The 19177-nt window shown below is 40.2% G+C and overlaps 2 protein-coding genes across 2 annotated transcripts; one reads left to right on the top strand and one right to left on the bottom strand.

Annotated features, from left to right (window-relative positions):
- Positions 1–9251: 9251 nt before the first annotated feature.
- Positions 9252–18031, bottom strand: LOC115142702 (SDE2 telomere maintenance homolog (S. pombe)). The gene is made up of 7 exons (XM_029682356.2): positions 17851–18031; positions 13912–14029; positions 13598–13709; positions 13259–13428; positions 11089–11194; positions 10582–10966; positions 9252–10305 (listed from the first exon to the last, which is right to left on the bottom strand). The coding sequence occupies exons 1-7, from the start codon at positions 17950–17952 to the stop codon at positions 10087–10089; spliced, it is 1212 nt and encodes a 403-aa protein (XP_029538216.2). The 5' UTR covers positions 17953–18031; the 3' UTR covers positions 9252–10086.
- A 177-nt stretch (positions 18032–18208) lies between these two features.
- LOC115142701 (small ribosomal subunit protein bS1m-like) lies at positions 18209–18947 on the top strand. The gene has a single exon (XM_065001607.1). It carries the CDS (start codon positions 18241–18243, stop codon positions 18817–18819), a length of 579 nt encoding a protein of 192 aa, XP_064857679.1. The 5' UTR covers positions 18209–18240; the 3' UTR covers positions 18820–18947.
- Positions 18948–19177: the final 230 nt, after the last annotated feature.

Here is a 19177-nt window from a genome sequence, read left to right as displayed (position 1 = left end):
GACTCTGCATCGGCGGTATGAGCTGGTACTCCTGGTACTCCTGGTTGAGTGGGTGTGTCAGATCAGTGGCAATTCTCGCTCCTGCCCTCATTACTCTCTCTATGAACAGCGTTTCCATGTTCTTGAGATTAACTCCTGATGTGTAATTAATCTCTTCATGAAAGACAGTCGTTGTTGTCCCTTTTTGTACATCTGTTTTGTGTTTTGCAGTCCAGGAGAGTTTTGAGTCAATTATAGTTCCAAGATATTTGTGTTGCTCAACTGTTTCTATTTGCTCTGAGTCAATGTGAATGGGCCCGAGATCATCTTTTAAAGTTCTGAAGTTTATTGTCATTTCCTTGTTGTTGTTTTTTCACATACAAATGAGTCTGTTTTCCTTCCACCATTGGGATAAATGTGTTCTTTCTGTCCTGTAGTCATCCTTGGAACCCTAGGTGTGTTCCTAGGTTTGTACAATATGCTTTCTGAATGCTACTAAAGGCTGTGCACACCCAAAAGCCTTGTTTTCACCTTCATTATCTGATCAAGATGATCCAAACAAGTCCTGTCACGTTTACACATGGTAATAAAATGTGTCTGTTATCTGTCTACTGTGTCCACATTGTGACCATATTTCCCTATAATATCTATCTGCAGTCTGCAGTAACTACAAGGAACAGTTCAGTGTTGTAGTAATCAAGACCACATATTGAGTGTCTTGGTCTGGTCTCAGTGTCTGATGCGTTTTTACTCGGTCTTGACTCGGTCTCAGACAATGAGGACTCATAATTTCTTCCAGAGACCAGGCGAGACCAGCAGAGTAAAAAACTCATCATTGCAGTGGTCGCGTTCCACTGCTTAGATGTTGCATGCATCAACCAATGGTTTGTGCCACGTCATTGAATGTGTCATTTACAGACAGATTGCTATAACATATGACGTAAGATCTGGCTACGTCTATCAGTACATTTCCACATAACACAATAATTCCAATAGCCATTCTAGCTTTGCCTTCGTGTGGGAGCTAGCAAGCAGCTGAGGTAGTGCTAGGTATCAACAGCCAATCCAGTAGGGGCTGGAAGCTATAGTGAGCTTCAATTCGTCAATAGCGTCGCGTTATCGTAGAGTATTTGAATAAAGTTCAGCTTTCTCCAACTTTGGTCCTGCTCTGTTCACTCTTTCTCGCATGGCCCAATGGTCCCCCCATCCACTTCGCTTCCCTCCACTGAAAATGAATGGGGCTCTGTTGTTTCATCACCCCCAATGTGTTATGTGGAAATGCACTGTGAGCAGAGGAACGTGACCAGTATCAGCTTCCATTCCAGGCTTCGCCAGGCCAAATATTCACACTCCTTTCATGACACATTAATACCTTATCGCCTATTGAAACATGAGCTTCCTACTGTTCCCAATAGTTACCTTCCGTCCTTTACATTCGTTGAACAACTTGCAAACTTTGTGGCATTCTAATGCCAATGTTTGTCCATGGAGATTGCATGGCGGTGTGCCTGATTTTGTACACCTGTCAGCTGAAATAGCAGAATCCACTAATTTGAAGAGTGTCCACATACTTTTGTATATGTAGCGAATACTGTATCTTCACCAAATCTATGCAAATTGGTATTCTTCCTCAAGACTTGAAAATGTTCAAAGTTATCTCCCTCTATAAATTGGAATTTCATTGGTTTGCTGGTAGGCAAGAGTGGGAGAAATTGTTTGAAAGTTGCACGCTCACTATTAGTAAGGGGAGACTGGGGGAAGCTGTAACATATTTTGTCTTTCTATCTATTATAGACCTGTTTAGGTTAGTGATCATTTGTAGAGTGGCTCTCTATTTGCATTTTTTCCACCTTTCTGAATGTCTTTATTTTTGTACATTTTATTGAACATTTATTTAACTAGGCAAGTCAGTGAAGAACAAATTCTTATTTACAATGACGGCCTACCAAATGGCAAAAGGCCTAAAGAATCCATATGTAAAAATATATATATATCAGTTAAACAAAGCATATTAACTATAATTGTACATTATATATTTAGCATACAAGAAGAAACATGTTTGATTATATGTGTGTGTGTGTGGGGGGGGTTAGGCTACATGGAGGGGATTATTGAGTAGTTTGGTTCATCAGGCTGACCCCCAGTCCTCGCTTGAAGTTATTGAGGCATGATGAGGTTTTGGCAATATGAAGATAAGAATTCCAGAGTATGGTTCCTCTGTATCTGGTAGATAATTTACTTTGTGAGGGGTGGGGAGGGGGAAGGTTATCGCAGTGTTATATAGATGGATTTCAGAATTAACCTGGAAGAATCCATTGAAGGGTTTAGGTAAACTGTCTGAGAGGTATGAGTATTTGTAGATGAAAGTGCATAATTGGTGTACATTAATGTTGTAAACAGACAATATATTGAGTTTCTCAAACAAAGTTGCAGATGGAGCTAAGTAATTAGAGGAGGTGGCTAGTCTTGCAAATGTCTTTGTATGATGAGTAATTTGTGTAGGTAGGAGGCATATGTGCTGGCCAAGACAATATTATAGTAAATGAGATATGGGTAAATTAAGCTATAGTATAGAGTTAGGAAGCAAGCCTGATGAACCAAACCACTAATCTTTCTGATGATAACAGATTTCATTGCTTTGCTACAGACAAATGTAATATGACATTTCCAGGATAACTTTTCATCAATTAGAACTAGTGGGATCTAGTGGATGTGACTTGTTCCATTTCATTCCCACCAATTGAGATTCTGTCTCTTACTCTTACTCGTTTTTAGAATAAAGTATGATTTTTTTTTAACATTTAATGGACAATTGTTTATCTGAAACCATTCAGAGAATTTGGCCATACCTGAGTTGGCTTCATTAATTAGTGAATCAAAATGATTGTGTGATCAAATTAAATTGGTATCATCAGCAAAGAGAAGGGTGAAGTACAGTAGAAGACCCAGCAGCAAGGTCATCAATAACAAAGGTCCAATTATCGAACCCTGTGGCACAGCACAGGATATCTTGGCCCTGGTAGATGCACAGCCGTTTGCATAAACAAATTGTTCTCTAGCATAAACATAACAATATAACAGTAATAATGCAATTTAGAAGGTAGTGTGTCATGATCAACTGTGTCAAATGCTTTGGATAGATTTAAAAAAAAAAAAAAATGTTGTTAAGGGCTGTAAAGATTTTATCCACAAGTTGCAAAAGAGCCAAATCTGTGGAGTAGTTTTTACAAAAAAACATGTTGGTGCTTATTACGAATATGGTGTTGATTTAAATGTTTCAACATTCTCTTATACACACATTTTTCTAGGATTTTAGAAAAACATGGAAGTACAGATATTGGGAGATAGTTTGTAAAAGATCTTGGATCCCAAGATTTATAGAGGGGGATAACTTTGGCAATTTTAACATCTTTTAGGAACAATAACAATTTGCATAAATTTGGAGAATATACTGTATACACTACATATACAAATGTATGTGGACACTCTTTCAAATGAGTGGATTCGGGTATTTCAGCCACACTCGTGCTGACAGGTGTACACAGACACACAGCCATGCAATCTTCATAGACAAACATTTGCATTAGAATAGCCTTACTGAGGAGCTCAGTGACTTTCAACGTGGCACCGTCATAGTGCTCATTGCAACAAGTTAATTAGTCAAATTTCTGCCTCGCTACAGTTGCCCCGATCAACTGTAAGTGCTGTTATTGTGAAGTGGAAACATCTAGAAGCATCAATGGCTCAGTCACGAAGTGGTAGGCTGCACAGGCTCACAGAACTGGGCCGCCATGTGCTGAAGCGTTTAGTGCATAAAAATCACTTGTCCTCGGTTAAAACACTCACTATCGAGTTCCAAACTGTATCTGGAAGCTACGTCAGCACAATAACTGTTCGTCAAGAGCTTCATAAAATGGGTTTCCATGGCAGAACAGCCGCACACAAGCCTAAGATCACCGTGCGCAATACCAAGCGTCGGCTGGAGTTGTGTACAGCTCACCGCCATTGGACTTTGGAACAGTGGAAAGGCGTTCTCTTGAGTGATGAATCACGCTTCAGCATCTGGCAGTCAGACGGACAAATCTAGGTTTGGTGGATGCCAGGAGAACGCTACCTTCTCGAATGCATAGGGTCAACTGAAAGTTTGGTGGAGGAGGAACAATGGTCTGGGGCTGTTTTTCATGGGCTAGGCACCTTAGTTCCAGTGAAGGGGCATCTAAATGTTACAGCATACAGACCCAGACCACATTCTAGATGATTCTGTGCGTCCAACTTTGTGGCAACAGTTTGGGGAAGGCTCCTGTTTCAGCATAACAATGCCCCCATGCACAAAGCCAGGTCCATACAGGAATGGTTTGTCGAGATTGGTGTGGAAGAACTTAACTGGCCTGCACAGAGCCCTGACTTCAACCCCATCAAACACCTTTGGGATGAATTGGAACGCCGACTGCGAGCCAGGCCTAATCGTCCAACATCAGTGCCCGACCTCACTAATGCTCTAGTGGCTGAATGGAAGCAATTCCCGCAGCAATGTTCCAAGATCTAGTGGAAAGCCTTCCGAGAAGAGTGGCATTGCTATCGGGAAATAAAGGCCCAGGATGGTTCTTATGAGGCTTAAGAGGTCAGAGCAAAGAAATCTGATCTGCCTGTCCAGACTGAGGTCAAATATGGAGCACTAGAATTGTGTTAGGATTTAGATCCACATATGGATGTGGTATAAACATGTTTGTTGTTGTTTACACATTAGGGAAAGATCAGATAGGTATCAAATATTCAAAAAACAGTGCCTTCGGAAAGTATTCAGACCCCTTCACCACTAAAATATATTTTTTGATAATTTATCTACACACAATACCCCATAATGACAAAGTGAAAGCAAGTTCTTAGAAATTTTTGTAAAATTATTATTATTAAAACTGTAATACCTTATTTACATACACTACCATTGAAAAGTTTGGGGTCACTGAGAAATGTCCTTGTTTTTGAAAGAAAAGCACATTTTTTGTCCGTTAAAATAACATAAAAATGATCAGAAATACAGTGTAGACATTGTTAATGTTGTAAATGACTATTATAGCTGGAAACAGCAGATTTTTTAAGGAATATCTACATAGGTGTACAGAGGCCTATTATCAGCAACCATCACTCCTGTGTTCTAATGTCACGTTGTGTTTGCTAATCCAAGTTTATCATTTTAAAAGGCTAATTGATCCTTAGAGGAGAAGTACATTACAGTGTCTAGTTTGAGAAACAGATGCCTCACAAGTCCTCAACTGGCAGCTTCATTAAAAAGTACTCTCAAAACACCAGTCTCAACATCAACAGTGAAGAGGCGACTCCGGGATGCTGACCTTCGAGACTGGGAGACTAGTCAGGATCAAGGGAAAGATCAATGGAGCAAAGTACAGAGAGATCCTTGATGAAAACCGGCTCCAGATTGCTCCGGACATCAGACTAGGGCGAAGGTTCAACTTCCAACAGGACAACAACCCTAAGCACACAGCCAAGACAACGCAGGAGTGGCTTCGGGACAAGTCTCTGAATTTCTTTGAGTGGCCCAGCCAAAGCCTGGACTTGATCCCAAATACAGGTGTGACAGCCTTGTAGCGTCATACCCAAAAAACTCGAGGCTGTAATCGCTGACAGAGGGTCTGAATACTTATGTAAATTTGATATTTCCATTTGCAAAATGTTCAAAAAAACACTGTTTTTGCTTCTTCATTATGGGGTATTGTGTGTAGATTGATTAAGGAACAAAATGATGTAATCAATTTTAGAAGAAGGCTGTAACGTAAAAAAAAAAAAAAAAAAAGGTTAAGGGGTCTGAATACTTTCCGAATGTACTGTAATTGGCAAAAGATCGGATTTGGGCTGCCTGTGTTATGCAACTTTAATAACAGAGGAAGTAAGCTCAATTGTTCATGCTTTTATTCACCCTGAAAAAAGACTTTATTATTACACTGATAAGTGATAAACCACCCACTGCCAAGAATTCTACAATTGGTGGAGAGCAATTGTAAATATAAGATTTGCTGCCTGTCAATCTTTAGAACACTTTGCAAAAGACATGTTTTAACATTTTCTTTAGAAAGTCACCTGATCAAATACAGTAGTTTGATAGCCCAAGTACACTACGTATTATTGTTGTGTTTTATTTATTTTACATTGACATAGAAAATTGCAATGAGAAAATCGACATTGAAGTCGTCAGCCTACCCTGGAAGCCTGTGTTTCAGACATATGGAAGTGGATGGCGGTTTATGCTAGTTCTAGGCCCCAAGAAACAAAGAGATCTGCTGTTTAATTTGACAGTTCATCTCAACGGTTGTACAGTCGTCTCAAATAAACCTGTGAACAGGAGGTTGGTGGTACCTTAATTGGGGAGGACGGGCTTGTGGTTGGAGCTCGTGGTTGGCTGGAGCGGAATGGGTGGAATGGTATCAAATATATCAAACACATTGTTTCCATGTGTTTGATGGCATTCCATTTTCTCCATTCCAGCCATTATTATGAGCCGTCCTCCCCTCAGCAGCATCCACTGTGAAGGACCTCGTCGTTACTCTGGACCCTTTTCTCTCTTTTGACAAACATATACAAATTGTTTCAAGAGCAGCATTTTTTCCATCCTCGTAACATTGATAAAAAACATGAAACTTTTGTCAGAAAATGATGCAGAAAGACTAACCATGCTTTTGTCACTTCAAGATTAGAATACCGCAATGCTCTACTCTCCGGTTACCCGGATAAAGCACCAAACAAACTTTAGCTAGTGATAAATACGGTTGATAAAATCTTGACTGGAGCCCAAAAATGTGATCAGATTATTCAACACTGGCTTCCTGTTAAGGCTAGGATCTGATTTCAAGGTTTTACTGCTAACCTACAAAGTATTACATGGACTTGCTCCTACCTATCTCTCCAATTTGGTGCTGCCATACATTGTTTATGATGATGGTCACAAGATGAAGGCCTCCTTATTGTTCCTAGAATTTCTAAGCAAACATCTGGTGGTAGGGCTTTCCCCAATTTTTATGGAATGGTCTGCTGATCCATGTGAGAGACGCAGACTGGGTCTTGACCTTTAAGTCTTTACTGAAGACTAATCTCTTCAGTCGGTCTTATGATTGAGTTTAGTCTTGACTTGGGGTGTGAAGGTGAATGGCAAGGCCCTGGAGTGACAAACCACCCTTGCTGTCTCTGCCTGGCAGGCTCCCCTCTCTCCACTTGGATTCTCTGCCTCTGTCCCTATTACGAGGGCTGAGTCACTGGCTAGCTAATGCTCTCCCATGCCATCCCTAGGAGGGGTGCTTGAGTCACTGACGTGATCTTTCTGTCTGGTTTTGCGCCCTCCCTGTCTCAGTCCCCAGTATCTATGCTGCAATAGTTTTTGTGCCGGGGTGCTAAGGTCAGTCTATCCTATCTGGTGTAATTCTCCTGTCTTATCTGTTGTCCTGTATGATCTTAAGTATGCTCCCTCTAATTCTCCCATCCCTCTCTGTCTCCCCTCCTGGAGGACCTAGGACCATGCCTCAGGATTACCTGGCCTGACGACTCTTGGCTGTCCCCAGTTCACCTTGTCGTGCTGCTGCTCCAGTTTCTGCTGTTCTGCCTGCAGCTATGGAACCCTGACCAGTTCACTGGACGTACTACCTTGACCTGCTGTTTTGACCCTCTTTCTCCCTCTCTACCGTACCTTCTGTCTCAAGCTCTGAATGCTCGGCTATGAAAAGCCAACTGACATTTACTTCTGAGGTGCTGACCCTCTATAATCACTATGATTATTATTTGACCCTGCTGGTCATCTATGAATGTTTGAACATCTTGAAGAACGATAGGTTTCTTCCTAGGTTCCTGCCTTTCTAGTGAGTATTTCCAAGCCACAGGGCTTCTACATCTGCATTGCTTGCTCTTTGGGTTTTTAGGCTGGGTTTCTGTATGATGATGTAAAAAGGCTTTATAAATACATTTGATTGATTGGTCTAGGGCTACTTAAGACAGAGCTTTTCAAAACCAAAGTGTAGATATAATCCTATTTTTTTGGCAATTATCTTTGTTCTTTATGCAGGTAATATGATTTTTGTGATGTCTTTTCGAAGTCTAGAATATTTCCTGCTGTTCACAGGCGACTGGTCATTTCAAGTAATAACATATACCAATTGATTCTTGAAGAATGTCTTAGGCAATATTAGTCCATTGTTTTTAGTCATATATACTGAACAAAAATACAAATGCAATGTGCAACAATTTCAACGATTTTACTGAGTTACAGTCAACTGAAATCAGTCAATTGAAATAAATTCATTAGGCCCTAATCTATGGATTTTACAACTGGGCAGGAGCGCAGCCATGGGTGGGCCTGGGAGGACATAGACCCAGCCACTTGGGAGCCAGGCCCAGCCAATCAGAATGAGTTTATCCCCACAAAAGGCCTTTATTACATATAGAAATACTCCTGTTTTATCAGCTGTCCGAGTGGCTGGTCTCAGACGATCCCTCAGGTGAAGAGGCCAGATGTGGAGGTCTTTAGCTGGTGTGGTTACACATAGTTGTCAGGCCAGTTGGATGTACTGCAAAATTCTCTAAAACAACATTGGAGATATGTATGGTAGGGAAATGAACATTAAATTATCTGGCACCAGCTCTTGTGGACATTCCTGCAGTCAGCATGCCAATTGCACACTCCCTCAGATCTGTGGCATTGTGCTGTGTGATAAAACAGCACCTTTCGGTGTTCTTTTATTGGCCCCAGCACAAAGTGCACCTGTGTAATGATCATGCTGTTTAACAAAAGGGTGCACAAAACGAGTTAAATCTTTTTTTTGTGCATTGAAAAATTCAAAGATATTTTATGTCAGCTCAAGAAACATGGGACCAACACTTTACATGTTGTCTTATTTTTGTTCAGTGTAAGTGTTTGTAAACAATGTAGTTTAAATAAAATTAAAACCACCATGCCAATCTCAAACTATGAATCCTTGCATCCAGCTCTCTGTGAATTTGAGAATGGCTACATTTCCCCAGCCCCATCCCTCAACTTACCAAACAAAGTGGCAGGGGCAGGCTGTTGAAATGGCAGGTTGTGGCATTAAATTAATTAACCTTTAACTTCATTTGTGATTTCTGACATAAAGGAATATGATGCATTGATCATTTAAAAAACATTTTTTAAGTCAAGCTTGATTTAAAACATCCGATAACCCCTTTCGTTCTAGAAGTTTAAAACAAATTGAAGTCACATCGATGAACTTTTACTTAATACAATAACTCCTTGAAACTTTGAGAAGGGCCTTTTATTCAATCATATATCCAAATAAGGAACATAGGTACATATAAGACCACAAAAAAAACAAGAAACCCCATTTCCAGAGTTATGAACCTCATTTTTAAGCCAAAGAATTACTCTGTCCTAAAATGATATTAGTTGTGAGAACCACTCACTAACCAGGTTGCCAGCCAACCTTTTTACGTGAGTAAAGTACGTTGGATAAAAAATGTTTTTTTTTGTCACAGTCCTGATGGAAACAGCAAATAAGAGTTGGTAAACTTTCCAAATGTCAACAAAACACAAAAGGCTAGACAAGGTGGGAACTTTGTGTTTCTGGAAGATTAATTACATGAGAAATGGCAGTGGAAACACCTTCATACTTTAAATGTTGATATAATAACAATCATAGCAAAGTAAACTTGGAGTCATGTGATGGTAACATCTCTAGTTGGAAAATGCACGATTCGTTTGAGAATATTTGCATGAAAAACTGTCACCAATTAGATAACCTAGCTACTGTGATAAAGAGAAACTTAATTTAATTTGTGACATTTCATCCAACATAAGGGACAGTACACTGACTTACAAATTTCAAAAAGTAAAATCTACTCTAGAAAAAAATGTCAGAAATGCATTGAGAACAGGAGAATTCTGGGATATAGCCAATAACGGTGACAATCTTTAAATGTGTCCACTATTTGGGGAAAACAAAAATAATCAGACACTTTGAATCTGGGGCACATGGCATAGTTAAATCGGTTGCCTTAATGGTCACCAAGTTATCAGGAGTACACTTAGCATAAGACTCAATATTATATGGTGCTGTAATAGGCACTAGGCAGTCATTGCTTCTTGCCCTTGCTGGGTTTGGCCAATAGGGCAGGATCGATGTCCTCTGTAGAAAGCCCTACGGTGGAGAAAAGGCGAGCAGCGCGCTCGGACAGGGTTCCCCCACACTTCATCCCCCGTGCAATCAGTTCTGCCTTTAGCCTGTCCAACCCCAAAGTCTCCAACTCCTTGTCTGAGTGCACTGCCTGGAGGTCTAAGGGCCCATCTTCACACTGCATACCAGGGAAGAAACACACATGAGTTCATCTTTAAAAGTAACTGTTCATTACACTGTTCTATTTTGCATGACTGCAGTTGGTCTTTAAACATATTTGGTCACCCCAACATCTCATTTGCATTATGCTCACAAGGAAAGCTGCTTAATTTCTGGAATGACCCAGAACAACGAAGGAGCATGTATGGGTGGATAATGAAAATGGAAAACATTAAATAATGAACTAACAAGGCCCAAGAGGACAAATCTTGAGTGGAACATAAAAAAAACTCACAGCGGCTTGGTTGACGCTACTCTGAGCTACGCTTAGATTGTCGGTCTTTGGGAATGTTTCTTCTGTGGGGACCTCCTCCTTCTGCTCCCCACTACCACTGGTAGCAAAAGCTGCTGCCTCTGCTTGAGATTGTGTCTGCACCTCGGCTGGGCTCTCTGGAGAGCTGGGTCCTGAGATGGAGTTGCTGCTTGCCCTAGGAGCTTCCGGAGTTGCTGTTTGTTCCGCTCTGCTCTGAGAGGCTGATGTGTGAGCTGACGTTGCTCCCGTTACGGGACAATCGGGTACCCCTGAACCGGAAGCAGATGTGGAGGGAGAGTTCCCGCTGTCGCTTGAATCATCGTCATCCTCAGAGCTGTCGAGGTCATCCAGGCCACCAACACCCGTCCTGTAATATCCAAAACATTTCACTATCAGTTTTGTCCCCATGACATTTAAGAGGCTTTAAAGATTATTATTATTTATTTTATTTACAAAAAAATTTAAACCAAGGTGACGAAGCTCATTCACCAAAAGCATTTCTTCTTGCTTTTCCCTTGGCCTTTGTTTGGAGGTGACTTTTTGCGTTTCGGTGCCTCGTCTACTTTCACTAGTCCGCTGGAAGAGGCTTGCATTCCTAAAAAACAGACTGTTAGACTCACCCTTGAATTAGTTCTATGGAACAAACAGCTCTTTACATTGTAATCATTTTCCACAGCACAGATCATTAAGAAATGTATATACAGCACCAGTCAAAAGTTTGAATACACCTACTCATTCAAGGGTTTTAATTGAGTTGGACTATTTTCTTCATGGTAGAATAATAGTGAAGACAACAAAACAATGAAATAACATATGGAATCATGTAGTAACCAAAAAAGTGTTATCAAATATATTTTGACTTGTCCATTTGAGATTCTTCAAATAGCCACCCTTTGCCTTAATGACAGCTTTACAAAAGCTTGGCATTCTCTCAACCAGCTTCACCTGGAATGTTTTTCCAACAATCTTGAAGGAGTTTCCACATGTGCCGAGTATTTGTTGGCTGCTTTTCCTTCACTCTGCAGTCCAATTCATCCCAAACCATCTCAGTTGGGTTGAGGTCAGGTAATTGTGGAGGCTAGGTCATCTGATGCAACACTTCATCACTTTCCTTCTTGGTAAAATAGCACTTACGCAGCCTGGAGGTGTGTTGGGTCATTGTCCTGTTGAAAAACAAACCAGGTGGGATGGCGTATCGCTGCAGAAGGCTGTGGTAGCCATGCTGGTTAAGCGTGCCTTGAATTCTAAATAAATCACTGACAGTGTCACCAGTAAAGCACCCCCAAGCCATAACACCTCCTGCTCCATGCTTTACAGTGGGAAATACACATACAGAGATCACCCGTTCACCGACACTGCGTCTCACAAAGACACGGCCTTGGAACCAAAAATCTCCAATTTGGACTCATCAGACCGGTCTAATGTCCATTGCTCGCATTTCTTTGCCCAAGCAAGTCTCTTCTTATTATTGGTGTCCTTTAGTGTCGGTTTCATGAAGGCCTATTTCAGTCTCCTCTGAACAGTTGACGTTGAGATGGGTCTGTTACTCGAATTCTGTGAAGCATTTATTTGGGCTGGAATTTCTGAGGCTGGTAACTCTAATGAACTTATCCTCTGCAGCAGAGGCAACTCTAGGTCTTCCATTCCTGCGGTCCTCATGAAAGCCAGTTTCATGATAGCGCTTGATGGTTTTTGTGACTGCATTTGAAGAAACCTTCTAAGTTCTTGAAATGTTCCATAATGATTGACCTTCATGTCTTAGAAGTGACTGAGGGACTATCATTTCTCTTTGCTTATTTGAGCTGTTCTTGACATTTTTATTTTAACTAGGCAAGTCAGTTAAGAACTAATTCTTATTTACAATGACGGCCTACACCGTCTAAACCCGGACGAGGCTGGGAAAATTGTGTGCAGCCCTATGGAACTCCCAATCAGTCGGTTGTGATAGAGCCTAGAGTCGAACCAGTGTCTGTAGTGACGCCTCTAGCATTGAGATGCAGCACCTTAGATAGCTGCGCCACCCAGGAGCCATAATATGGACTTGGTCTTTTACCAAATAGGTCTAGGCGCTGCATCTCAGTGCTAGAGGCGTCACTAGATACACTCTGGTTCGACTCTGTAAAGCACCCTCTACCTTGTCACAATTACAACTGATTGGCTCAAATGCATTAAGGAAAGAAATTCCACAAATTAACTTTTAACAAGGCACACCTTAATTGAAATGCATTCCAGGTGACTACCTCATGAAGTTGGTTGACAGAATGTCAAGAGCGTGCAAAGCTGTCAAGGCAGAGAGGGGCTACTTTGAAGAATCTAACATCTAAAACATATTTTGATTTGTTTAACAGTTTTTCAATTACTACATGATCACATATGTTATTTCATAGCTTTGATGTCTTCACTATTATTACAATGTAGAAAATAGTAAAAATAAAGAAAAATCCTTGAATGAGTAGGTGTTCAAAAACTTGTGCCCAGTAGTGCATATATAAACATATCTCCATAAAAATTACACCAGGGACTCTGCACTGTTTGGCCCTGTGCAGCTTCCGTGTGTCTCAGAGGAGTTGGGTGAAAAACAAACATTACCATTCTTACAAATGGACAATAAACATACTATTCTACCATTTCATTCTAAATATCCATTTGAAATCCGTGCCTTTTAAAACAGAGTCCTCCAGGCGTTCTGAGAGATCGTGGCACTGCTTCTCGTACTCTGGGTCTGTAAAGTGATGCTTGGGCTCGGCCAGCTTCCTCTGCAGTCTCTCCAGACGCCTTTGCTCTTTTTCTGCCTCGCGGTCTGCCTGCTTCTTAAGCCACTCTGCCATCCTGAAGACACACACAATATGACTACATTTTCATTACCTATTTATTCATCCCATTGTACCAAAAGTGCAAACTGACGATCAAATCCAACAGGTGAGCTTCATCAAAAACCCCTATTTAGAAAAATAATTCAAATACCAGATAACATTGAGTCTGTGGGTGACCATCTTACTCTTTCTCATGGTTGACATCTCTTAGTCTCCTTCCGCTTAAGTCTCTGCACGCTTCGCGGTTTGTGGTCTTCTCAATTTGTGCCCCAAGAGCCCTAAGCATAGACCCAAAGCCTGCCAGTTACAAATAATGGAACAGTTAGTTCTTCATTTACTCACTTATTCAGAATAATGTAAGCAACATTTCACACCTGTCCACTAACTTTAGGCTTAACAGTAAATTATAATTTTCTTAAGTAGCTAACTAGAAGTTCTAGTAATGAACCTGTTACTGTAAGTCTAAGGGACTAGCAGACTTTAATAACTACTTAGTTACCTCCTTTCCCTCCACAGAGACGAGGCTCCAGTCGATACACCGCTCCAGCCTGCAATTTATCATCAAGCTCTGATAGTCGTCCATTATTCTTGACATAGAGATCCGATGATGGGATTCCCTGAAAAGTATAGAAGAAACATTAGGCAAGTAGCTAGCTAGTAGGGATGTAATGATTGAACAACAAACATTTGAACCGGAGACCGATGTGAAATATATGAGTGCGGTTGGTCTTCAGGACTTCAAACCGATCCAAATGTAGCGTAGGCCAGGAAATCGATTCAAACGTTACAAATCACAAGTTCCATTTTTTGTTGTTGCTCAAATTACTTTCTACCTTTGGAAAATAACTAATCTTTGGTAACAACTGCCTTCTCTCCTTCAGTGTAGAACTAAGCATTTCATTGTGTTGACAGTCATTAAGCTACAACCCCAGGCAATATCAGTAGCTGTAAATAAGAATATGTTCTTAACTGACTTGCCTAGTTGAAAAAAATAATAATAAAGTATTCAGACCCCTTGACTTTCTCCACATTTTGTTACATTACTGACTTATTCTAAAATGTATTTTTATTTTTTATTCCCCTCTATCTACACAAAATACTGCATTATGACAAAGCAAAAACTGGATTTTAGAAATGTTTGCTAATTTATAAAAGAATAAACACTAAAATATCACATTTACATAAGTTTCAGGCCCTTTACTTTGTTGAAGCACCTTTGGCAGTAATTACAGACTCTAGTCTTCTTGGCTATGACTTCTTTAGCTACCCGCATGGTTGAAGCTGTGTGGTTGAAGCAGGAGAAGAGAAGCTCACTCAAGTGTGTCAATACAATTTGATGAGACGGGGGTGAAATCCAAATTCATGCCATTTATTCATTGGCTATGTCATAGCTATTTTTAGAGATAAGTATTGATCCATCACTATCTCTAACACTTTAAATCTGATGGTGATTTCAGCTGAAAAGTCAGGTGTGCACTGTCGAAAGCGGTGTGCAACATCCCAAGTTGTCCGAAAATACAAAAATGGTGGTGGAAGATGTAAAGACAGTACACATATTTTTCCTGTTCTATTTCTGGCAGCTTGCCATTATAGAAAGCAAATTAGGAAAATGATGCCTTTGCAGCCTGAATTGAAGATGCTTTATGTACGAGCCGGTCCACGGGGTACACGAGGGTAGTACCAGGAACGCACATCAATCCTAGATGATTGTGCAGATCTAGCGCCCACTATCGACTGCCTAGGCTATATAAAACATAATCTCATTAAGATTATGGATATACTGAGAAGATGCATGTCTCTCCGCCCAAATAATGGGAATCGTGGTCCTCAAAGAGGCACGGGGGGCTGTCTAGCTCCAGCCTATCCTTCATCTGAATTGTTGGATAAATCTCATTATTATACTCCTTTTTTAGATATTAAAATGAGGGTTGTGACATCAATCGCCTGTAGTCAATGGAGAGAGATGCTATGCTACTAGCTTCAATACATGAATATGAATAGCAATTTAGAGACAACTCCAACAGTGTTTTATCTCAAAGTTGATGGGATGCCACGTGTCCGACTTATATAAATCAGTACACTCTTAATTTGTGCTTTACGAAACTATTTTATCAAATAACATCACATACCAAATAAGCCCCCCCCCAAAAAAAAAAAATGTTGACCAAATTCAACACTCTCATTGACCTCCATAGAAAAACGACTTTCTTAATTGGTAAAAACACAAAAACCACCACCTGCTGGAGGGAGACAGATTTTCCGCTGAGATGGGCCTCTCTGCCTTTGTGCAAAGAAAGGAAGTGAAGTCTCCTCCCTTACAAACTCTTGGCTAAACCCATCTCTTCCGCTAATGTCACCCATGTTTACCATGGCCCCCAAAAACATTTGTGTTTTCAAGAATTTTTACAATAGAGCCTATTTTGACTTTGTGGCTGTGGATTCTAGTGGACATCAGTTTAACCCACCGCCTTCGCCCAATCCTGAGTCATCCAAATAATCACAGACGAAAATCCAAAACCAGGAAAAACTGCTACTCTTTATTAAAAATGCTTTGTCAATGTACAAATACAATAAGGCATAACATATATTCCTTTACCAAGACAGCTTGTTACAAATGAACGTTCCTTTCCTAGATAGTCTAAATTAAAATGGCCTTCGTGGCTTTTCTTTAAGCTGGATAAATGCACCTGGATAAACTTTATATTTTAGTTAAATATATGCGACCAAATAGAGACATCTCTTTGCATCCATCTGTTAAATCTGGCCTTGCATTCATCCAAATTATTCCAGACACTGAAAGTCTCACTTATCTTGACATCTTTGGTAATATGTATACCTAGATATTTGTCTGTGGATTTAATTGGAATATCATGAGCCACCACAAGGTGATAGTCATGCAAGAGCCATTAAATCACACTTCCTTAATTGAAGGTGTAAAACGTATGCTTTGGGAAATTGTTTTATGGTTCGGAGAGCTTTTGGAAACTGGACAATATTTCTCAAAAACAAACTGCCGGCTGATTTATGAAAATCTGGTCATCAAAAACACTCAGCTATTCAATATCAGAATTCTTGATAAGAATTGACTGAATTTCTGCAGACATAAGAAAGAGTGATGGTGAAATAGAGCAGCCTTGTTGAATTCCACGACTTATGTCAAATCGTGGAGAAGTCCCTAGTGTTAAGGACACTGAGCTATTAGTGTTTTGATAAAAGGATCTAATCATGTTCCTGAACTTTCCTCCAAAACCATAAAGCTCCAAAGGACAGAAAATAAGGGTGTTCAACCATGTCAAATGTTTTAAAAAAGAAAATCAAGAAAAAGAGTAAATCCATAATTTATCAGAAAAGAGCAAGTCTTGGACCGAGCGTGTTGTTCTAATGGGGCTTTGACAGATTCTTGCTGTTTCATCTGTACACAAGAGATTAACAAAAAATAAAAAACTGAACCAGCACTTGCACCCCCCCCCCTTCTAGCTCTGACTCTAATGATGGCTACTTTGAGGAAAATGTCCATTTATATGCATGTGATATGTGGTTGTCGCCCATTGCTATTTTAGGATTAAAGCACTAATTGTAAATAACTAAATTACAGCATCTGCTAAATCAGGGGTTCTCAAAAGTTTTCCAATTGGGGCCCCCACTTCCAGCATTGGGTAACATCCCGCGCCCCCCACGTCTATTTCTATCAGCAAAAGCACAGTCCATGACACAAACCGTTCACACCCCTCTTGTTGGTGGAAATTATTTTGCAGGGTTAAAACTTTTTTCCTTCAATTCTACAAATTGTCATGTGGCGCACAAAAACAAAGTGCAGTTTTAAAGCTACTTTTTGTTTTGCAATTCTATACAATTTGCTGTCTAATGTGTATTCATGTAATATTTGAGTGACTAAAAAATTACAACAATATCTATGGGCAAAAAAAACTACATTAAAAACACTGCTGACACAGGCTAGTTGATCAATGACAAACATGACAAGAGGAACTGATGGTGCACTACTCAATTTCGAAATTGCACATTCTACTATTACAACGTTCAAGAGTACGTTTAAACCGGACGGAGTTCTTTATAAACCCACCAAAAAGTTTGGGAACCATGTGCTAAATGACTAAAAAAAAAGAAAAATGTTTCGTTATTGAATCGCATCGGAGCCCATCGAACGTTAAATGCGTATCGAATCGTCTTGAAAGGAAAATAGGCACATCCCTACTAGTATTAGTAATGCCAGTACTAGCTAGGTAGTTGTAAAAAAAAACTACAGTGCAGAAAAAACTACGTATGTTCAAACCCTGGTTGGCAAAGTTTGTTGAACTAGATAGCTAGCTTCCGCTAATACCGCGTTAGTTATCAAGCTACTAGTAGCTAGCTTGTTGGATGTAGAACCTATGAAGTAATATTTCAGTTGAATTGATAACACGACCATTTTGATACTAACCTTTTCTTTCGTAAAAATATCAACTAGATCACGAACAGATGCTCCAGTAGGAAAAGAAGCGTTGCAAAAATGAAGAAGTGGACCAGAAAGAAACAACTCCATGATGTTGCCAAAGAGAGAACAGAAATAAGCAAGGATACTTTGTCGAGCTAATACCGGATATTTACGCTGACGTCAAAATGTTTCATGCCACGGAAGCCGGAGAGCTTTTAAAAAAAAAGTAACGTGACGATGTAGCGTTTTTTAAGGGTTTTGTTTTTTATACTAATTTTGCCACCACAAATGTAATGAGTTTATTATTTTTATTGGATTGTTGTGGTATTCCTTCCTTTTTTATTTAAATGTCACACAAATAAAACACCCACCGTCCTTTGCGGCACACACAACAAGATGGCAGCTTTGTGCAAGGTCGTGGCAGGTCTGAGGACTGGGACATGTGTATTTCCAAAACAAGCAATTGTTATTTGCAAGTCCTTATTCAGCACAGATAGCGGGGAGACATCGGAAGGAAAAGCGGTGGAAGAAACGCAAAAACCAGCAGCCGACAAGGTGAAAAGTGGCTTCGCTGCAGCATATGAACAACACACAGACCTTCAGCAGAGGCAAAATCAGACGGGAACTACTGTCAGACTTGGGTCGACAAGAAATGAAAAATCATTTGCGTCATTGCTACGAAATTCTCCTCTCATGCAGATGGGACCAGCAAATGACAGAATGGTAATCGGGAAGATCTTTCACATAATCAAAGACGATTTATACATTGACTTTGGTGCCAAGTTCCATTGTGTATGTAAACGACCGACAGTGGATGGAGAGAAGTACCAGAGGGGGAGCAGGGTACGTCTGCGTCTTGAGGACCTCGAGCTCACATCTCGCTTCCTGGGTGCGAACACCGACACAACACTACTAGAAGCAGATGCCTTTCTTCTTGGACTGATCGAGAGCAAGGACGGAAAGACCAAAGAGTAGAACAGCATTGATTCCTCCGACCAATAGACCTGCCCCAGCAGAGGACAGTTTTTCTTGTTGATGTCACTATTCCCACATTATTGGCATTTGTCACTGAGAGCTTGAACAATAAATGTATCCAAATGTAATGTTTGTTTCATCTTGAGAAATCTGCTACATCCATGTTAAATGGTCATTTAATTTACCCTGGAAGAGTCATTAAATGCCTCATGCTTAGTAACAGTCATGTATAATCATAACCCAAAATAAGTTTGTAGCTTTCAAATGTTTAATCAAGATCTCATGGACTGTTAATCCTTGCATGTCAATGTTTGAATATGAAAGTGGTTACATATCTACCTCTCAGCAACTCAAGTGT

This window comes from Oncorhynchus nerka, linkage group LG15 (genome assembly GCF_034236695.1).
Source record: "Oncorhynchus nerka isolate Pitt River linkage group LG15, Oner_Uvic_2.0, whole genome shotgun sequence".
Lineage (NCBI taxonomy): Eukaryota > Metazoa > Chordata > Actinopteri > Salmoniformes > Salmonidae > Oncorhynchus > Oncorhynchus nerka.
This window is presented reverse-complemented; position numbering and strand designations above follow the sequence as displayed.

Excerpts from the sequence above, each read along its gene's own strand:
- LOC115142701 (XM_065001607.1), top strand. The coding sequence starts at position 18,241 with ATGGCAGCTTTGTGCAAGGTCGTGGCAGGTCTGAGGACTGGGACATGT.
- LOC115142702 (XM_029682356.2), bottom strand. The coding sequence starts at position 17,952 with ATGGAGTTGTTTCTTTCTGGTCCACTTCTTCATTTTTGCAACGCTTCT. Across the intron at positions 13,429-13,597 it reads GATGTCAACCATGAGAAAGA|GATGGCAGAGTGGCTTAAGA; the intron begins GTAAGATGGTCA and ends GTGTGTCTTCAG. Across the intron at positions 10,306-10,581 it reads GTAGCGTCAACCAAGCCGCT|TGTGAAGATGGGCCCTTAGA; the intron begins GTGAGTTTTTTT and ends CCTGGTATGCAG.